Here is a 7,024-nt window from a genome sequence, read left to right on the forward strand (position 1 = left end):
ATTCTAAAGCTGTTAAACACAAACAATATCTTTACGAATGCTTTGTTGTGGTTGTTTTTCTTTAAATGTCGAAAGAAAAACCTGACTTAAATGAAAACTTTAGAGCATAATATTCCGTGGATTAATGTTTAAATTCCTCTTAGTGCGTCATTTGTAGTTCAAACAATATTTTCGCCATACAGAATCCAATATAAACAATAACGATGTAAATACAGTCATTCAAAACCATTGTGTAACAAAACAAAACTGCGACCAATGTCGTGTTTTCATACAAAAGGACGTTTGTTTACGTAAATGTGATGTCTCTGAAAGCCTTTTATATATTCTTATGTTAGTTTTATTGCGCATGAAATGGCTCCACGTGTGTTTAGGACATTAAAATATTTATGAACTTCGCTAAACAAAAGAAATGCGTCCTGAAAATATATTTCAATATTCAATACTCTGATATTTTATCAACGATGTTGATAAATACGACTGAAAGCAAATTTCAAACGTCATAGAGTGTGTTCAGTACTATTTTCAACTTCAATCGTTTAACTGTCACCCGTATATGTTTTAAGTATTATATAGTCCGCGAAATATCTGTAATTTTAAATGGTACGTTTTATTTTCAAAACTGTTTATCGATTTGGATTGTATTTGTTTTTCAAAATGCTTGTTTATTTTCACTTTACGACGTACAACGATAATGCTTCTTCCATCCTTTGATTTTATAAATCGATCACCTAGTAATTAACCCATTCATGCCTAGCGTCCTGAAAAAAGAACATTGCAAACAGCGTAGACCCAGAATAGATCGCACAATGCGGCGTCTCATCTGGGTCTGCGCTGTTTGCTTAAAGAAATTTCTGTAAGAAATATTCTAAATATAGAAATAAATATACCACTAATTTTGGAAATAAATTGATCCAATTTAGAAGGGTTGGAGAGTCCACTAGGCATAAATGGGTTAAAGATCATAATTCCTGTCAGAACACTTGAAACGTTATAAATAGAAAGCACACGTTAAACGTGATGAAATGAAAACACTTTTCATCGTTGAAAACATTAAGATGACTAAGTAAAGATAAATAAATATTTGTTGAATTGATTTACTTACTGACAAATGTAAATTGTGTTTTTACAGAAAATTACATACATCTATTATGAATATATATGAATAGTATTATCCTTGCGATTTCAACGTATGGATAAACTCTTTTTTCACAGAATCACACTAAATGAATTGGCCGTTTACTTAAAAGCAATTCTATATTATGTTCCGGTTAGTATCCCAAAGTGCACATTGATTAAACACATAAGGGGAATGTGTTCTAAATTGTATAAATTTATTTTAAATCCCTGTCACAATATCAATAATAGTACACAGCGTCACATTTATCTTGAATGATGTTGTCATTTTAGACATGTATAATGAGCATCATGAAGCACATGATCCTTGTAGACTTAGATAGCACGATGAGTTTAAAATTATCTAGTCTGAAACCACAAAGCCAACAGCTTGAATATTAGTCTTCAATAACAAGGCAAACGCTGTAATATTTTGCATGTATCATCGATTCACGTTCCTATAGTTATTTAATCTAAATCATTATCATAGAGTCAGAATTTTCAACGTCATGCCGTGAGTGGTTGAAAAATATTTTTTTAGGACTTGATTATCCCGAAAAACTTGCCTCGATGTTCAAAACTGGCCGTCTATTAGGGACGCTTGTCATACACAGCCTTTATCAAAAAACTAAGTTTAACAATCTAAAACTACAAGCTCCTGACATCACTTATTGAGCGTGTATTCATTTAAAGTGTTTATTTATAAGTGTATTAAAATAATGCACCTGTGGTCATATTAGGCAGCGCCCGGAGGTCAAATGGTTTATAAATACTCATTTAAAAATACTTTAAAATCTCTTATCCACAAATTGAAGGAAAATGAGTAAGCGATTGTCCTTTTGATTTCCCTGTTGTTGTTTTTTTGTAAAGCTTGTACGTGTGTACGTTTAGAAGACAGACATTCCAACGCAATTTTTCAGGATCTTCACAGACCATCTGTTCCTTGCCATTGTCACCGTCCTTTTGGCTCGTTAGTTTAGTTTAAACATATGTTATTGGTTCCGAACAATACATTATAATAATCATGTGCATATCAAGAAGTAATTAAACATAATATGGATAAGATGAGAAGCAACTTCGATGCTTATTTTAGTTCTCTTCCATGCTGGAGTTACAAGACAAACATGCAACATGGATTGTTAAGGATGTTATTGTAAATATAAACCATTAGTATATACAAAAGAAGAAAGTTCGTATTGTCACGCACCTATGTGTGACTCTTGACTCGTTTCAAATAAATAGATTCCTTTTAATACTTTGGACTTGATCGACCTTCAACATTTTGACATTCATTACTTGGACTTTCAACTGTTATAGTCAAATAATGCCACATATATATATATATAAATTGTAGTGAATAATCACACAGTTGTTCATAAATATTTTGCACATTTCTGACAGTGAAATATTAATTTGCTGTTAATATCATCATCTGTTCAGATTATACCTCTTATTCGAAAACTACATCTGATACTGTTTAGTCCAACGTTCCTTACTTTGAGCCATTAAAAAATTACTAATACATGAATTCAAATTCACATCAATGTTTATATGTCAACGAATACTATTTGGCTCAAGTAATTTGTGATAAGATATCTTTTCACGATTAGACCATACTTTATTTCATAACGTTTAGCGTCCCTCCCAAATACGAACCAAAAAGATGAGTCGGTAAAAACACGTATTATTCCCTTCCCAAAGGACAACCACAAATCAGTGTATCAAAACGTAAATTAACTAGTTCCATTTTTAAAGAGATTATAAGCACCCATATAAGTAAATAATGCTACTTTATTGTATGATTTTGATCTATTCCTTTTTCAACTTGTTTTCATATTATTCACCTGTGTTGTTGTTCCGTTTGAGTATGCACACAATTACCAAACAGTGTTCATTAAAAATGGAATTTAATTCGTAATACGTATGACATGTTAGTATCAAGTACCAAGTCCATTTCAGATAACTCAACGTTCTAGATAATGATAACGCGCTAACACGGAACGCAAGCGGGATCTTTGCAAAATAAATTAATATCGTTTTAAAGTAAATTGTATACTCGCTCATGTGAACAGATGTAAATGTATCAAGCGTGTGTCCGTTTTTGTATCTATTAAACATATCATTTGAAATACTAGAAACTCTTTTTAATATTCAATCATGCAAACAAAATGGCGTAGACATTATTTTGATGAAAAACACTTTTCAAAAATCTTCATTTATTTAAAGGTTTTCCACTGTGGACGCCGGAATCATATGTGACATAGTTAGATTCAATGCATATATCTTTGGTAACAGTTTGACGGAAGTAAAGTTTAAAAAGAACGTGACAGGATGGCAACAGTAGAAGTCGTAACGGTAAGACATGAATCAGTCGTCCTTAAATGTTAAATTGGGTTGTTACTGTTATACAAGCGTTGATTCATGGTGCATCTAGATGAAACGTAAATTGTAAATTTGTGTCATTTTGTGCCAGATGAAACGTATTCGTCCATTTAAAGTATATATATTACAATTTGTTCATTTTGTTTTAAATTTGGTCATACATACAATTTTAGTAAGCAATGCTGAGTTGTGGCAAGCAGATATTCGTTAAAGCCAATAATAAAATGAATAAATGAAAACATTTAGGAAAAATATAAAACAACACTGAATATCAACCTGACCTAGAGACACACCTCTGTCAAAATATAGAACATGTTTACTGTAACACCTTTTGTTGGAACTTATGACAAATGTGATTTTCACATTTTAGGTAGATTACCTTTTCCCTTTTAATGCTAAAAATGTCAATACAGCTTAATACTTATGTTCTATTTGAGAGCGGGCTTTTGACCTTCAAATGTGACCTTTGCATTAGGCAAAAAACGTATATTGAGAATATTATGCCTTGTTATGTAGGAGCATAAAGCCACTTAAGAGGCGGGAGCACGACGTGAGGAGGATCAAAAAGCCAGATGCAAGGAGCAAGAGATGGCCAGATGCGAGGAGGAAACCGGGGTCAGAAAAGAGGAAGAAGAAAGGGCAATCCAAGAGGAGAAAGGAAGGGCCGCCAGACAAGATGATGGTAAAAGGGCAAGACAAGATGAGGTAGAAAGGGACAGACATGATGTGGTATTGAGGACCATACAAGAGGAAAAAGAAAGGGCCAGACACGAGGAGGAAAAAAGGACCAACCAAGAGGTGGAAGAGAGGGCCAGATATGAGGTGAAAGATAGGACCAGACAAGAGGAGGAAGAGTTGGCCATACAAGAGGAAGAAGAAAGGACCAGACAAGAGGTGGAAGAGAGGGCCAGATATGAGGTGAAAGAAAGGGCCAGACAAAGGGAGGAAGAGTGGGCCAGGCACCAGGTGGAAGAAAGGGCCAGACTAGAGGAGGCTGGGTGGACCGAACAAGAGGAGAAAGCGTGGGACAGACGAGAGGAGAGAGAAATTGACAGACAAGAGTTAGAGGAAATGTTCATACAAGAGGAGGACAAGTGGGATAGACAGGAGGAGGAAGAGTGGACCAGACAAGAGGAGGAAGTAAATTATGAATAAAGTTTTAGAGTAAACAATGGTTAATTGTTAAAAGATAGCCGTTTCGTCAATAATGATATTATTATTTATAAATTGACTAAACGTCATACTTGTTTCTGGAAAAGACACGTTACGAATAAAAAAAGTTATAACTCTTTATTTATTCCGATATGAGATGTAAACAATGACATTGGACAAACGTGCACAAAACATGGTTGACTATGGTGTTTGATCAGACTTTGAACAAGAGTAACAATGATTTGACTACGGCTATGGTAACTCAAAGTGAAAACATTCCATGTGTGAAATGTTAAGATTGTATCACGTTAGATCGTGGTCGAACATGATCTCGGCATTGTTGTAAATCTGTTGCAATAATGTCAGGTCTGGTTTGACTTTGACTACAATTATTCGACTATAATCTGACCATGTTAAAAAAGATGCCGTTAATATCATAAAACACTGCCACTGTAACCTCCCTTATTAAACTTATGTCAAGTGAAAAGATTATTTGCAATGATATTTTTTTGCATAAAACCCTAGTTTTAAGATCATGATAAAATACGATTGACCATGGCAAAAGGGCAGCCTATGACACATATTTGAATATGGAAATTTTCATTATTAAACAATAGTAATCATGGTCATAACAATTATGGTATAACCAAGTTTGGCCATGTTGCTAGCGTGGCAAAAATCCCGCGTTCCAAGAGTCATGTTTGACAAAGTGTATTTTAAGGACCATGAAACATTAATAGTCAAGATCATGATGACCATCGTCAAACTTTAGTTGACAAAGATTCTTGGGGGGGGGGGGGGTGCACTTTACCGCGCGGTCTATGAAATAGGTTGACAATGGGACTCTTTCATGACCAAAACACCAGATCAACCACGGTCTTTACAATGACCATGTGTACCAAAACATCAAACGATCATAACACAAGGTTTGACACATGATTTGTAATGAATAAAAAAATGTCTTTTAAGCATGGTGGCCCATTTTTTTATGTATTAAACCATGCTTTTTTTTGGTCAGTTTAACAGGAAAATTCTGGTTTTAAGGCAGTTTTTTTTCGTATTATCATTTCAAGATCTATGGTTCAATTCAAGAAAGAGTCTAGTGCCAAAACGGTAATTTGACCGTTGTCAACTAACAAACAAATTCTTTAGCTAGGTTATAAATAAGACACATATATATGTGAGCCGTTTTTGCTGGTTGTAATCGGTTTGTAAATAAACTCGACTTGAAATAGATTAACGGTGTCGAAATGGACTTTGGAAGCTTGGTACGAAGGTGTATATTTCAGTGATTGTTATTTGCGTTTAATCCTGAACTTAGTCGGCTACATATTTGATTTTGAAAGAATCGAAATATTTTGAAAACAAAATCGAAAATTCGGGTATATACCAGAACTAGTATCTCTCCATATGCATTATTACGATTTGATTGCTAAAGATTCATAAAAGGGTGCTCGATAATAATAAAATAACGGGAAATATTTCCTTATGAAAAATTTTAACGGTAAGGTTGCCTGCTTAACAAAATGAGTAAAACTTATTTTGCTTATTTCCCTTTTTCAGTTTCTTATGTATTTCGTTTTAATACAGTTTTAGACCTAGATCAATATCAGCAACTTCCACACAAAATTTAATTTAATTTATTATTTCTTCCAATTATATTTTGATGTTTGTAGTCTGCCAGTTCTTTTAATTTTGTCTCTGTATGTATGTATTTGTTTTTAAATACCTCATGTCTTAATAGTCTATAAGATTGATGATGTATCATTAAATGCTGTTTTGTTTATAAATATGCATGTTATTTTATTGTTATAATTGTAAATGTCCGTTGTAGCTATTCATAGCTAATGTTTCTTTGTTACACATGTACCGACTTAAAATAAAATTTGATTTGATTTGATCGATTGCCAATACAAGACAAACAACAGCAAAACAGAACCAAAACCCAAATGCCGTATTCTCAGAATCCATGGCCTCACCAATAGGACACCGTCCATATTAAAGCATGTTATTACTTTAAGCGGGACATATAAAACAGCAGCAGATTGTACAAAACCATCACTATAGTTGGAATCTCACCTCTTTTGAAAGAATCTCTTATTGTTAATTGACACTAATGTGTGTTAGTTGTATGCAGTCATAAAAAACCTTTGTTTGTATAGGTCCCTGATGAAGTGAAGCCTCGAGTGCGCTACTCGTTCTGATCACAGTCTGAACACTATCGCTAAAATTGCAATTCTATGTCAACGCTATCGCTCTGTCATCAACTTCATCGCTATTTACCCGATCCATATATGTTACTATGTGTTATCATCCAGTGTGTTGCGATTTGATTGCGGTGAATAACAGACGAGTTATGCGTAAATTTATAGCAAAG

The 7,024-nt window shown here is 33.8% G+C and overlaps 1 protein-coding gene across 3 annotated transcripts; it reads left to right on the plus strand.

The window, feature by feature from the left end:
- The first annotated feature begins 3,091 nt into the window (after window positions 1–3,091).
- On the plus strand, window positions 3,092–6,542 carry LOC127838753 (uncharacterized). 3 transcript variants are annotated; one of them, XM_052366740.1, is made up of 3 exons: window positions 3,116–3,193; window positions 3,340–3,468; window positions 4,012–6,542. In XM_052366740.1, exon 3 carries the CDS (start codon window positions 4,084–4,086, stop codon window positions 4,648–4,650), a length of 567 nt encoding a protein of 188 aa, XP_052222700.1. In that variant the 5' UTR covers window positions 3,116–3,193; window positions 3,340–3,468; window positions 4,012–4,083; the 3' UTR covers window positions 4,651–6,542. The 3 variants fall into 3 exon arrangements, with proteins under 3 accessions (XP_052222699.1, XP_052222700.1, XP_052222701.1); XM_052366741.1 differs by having other exon boundaries at window positions 3,138–3,156; XM_052366739.1 differs by having other exon boundaries at window positions 3,092–3,468.
- Window positions 6,543–7,024: the final 482 nt, after the last annotated feature.

The sequence above is a fragment of the Dreissena polymorpha genome, chromosome 7, assembly GCF_020536995.1.
Source record: "Dreissena polymorpha isolate Duluth1 chromosome 7, UMN_Dpol_1.0, whole genome shotgun sequence".
NCBI lineage: Eukaryota > Metazoa > Mollusca > Bivalvia > Myida > Dreissenidae > Dreissena > Dreissena polymorpha.

Coding starts and splice junctions, on each gene's coding strand:
- LOC127838753 (XM_052366739.1), top strand. CDS start 4,084: ATGGCCAGATGCGAGGAGGAAACCGGGGTCAGAAAAGAGGAAGAAGAA.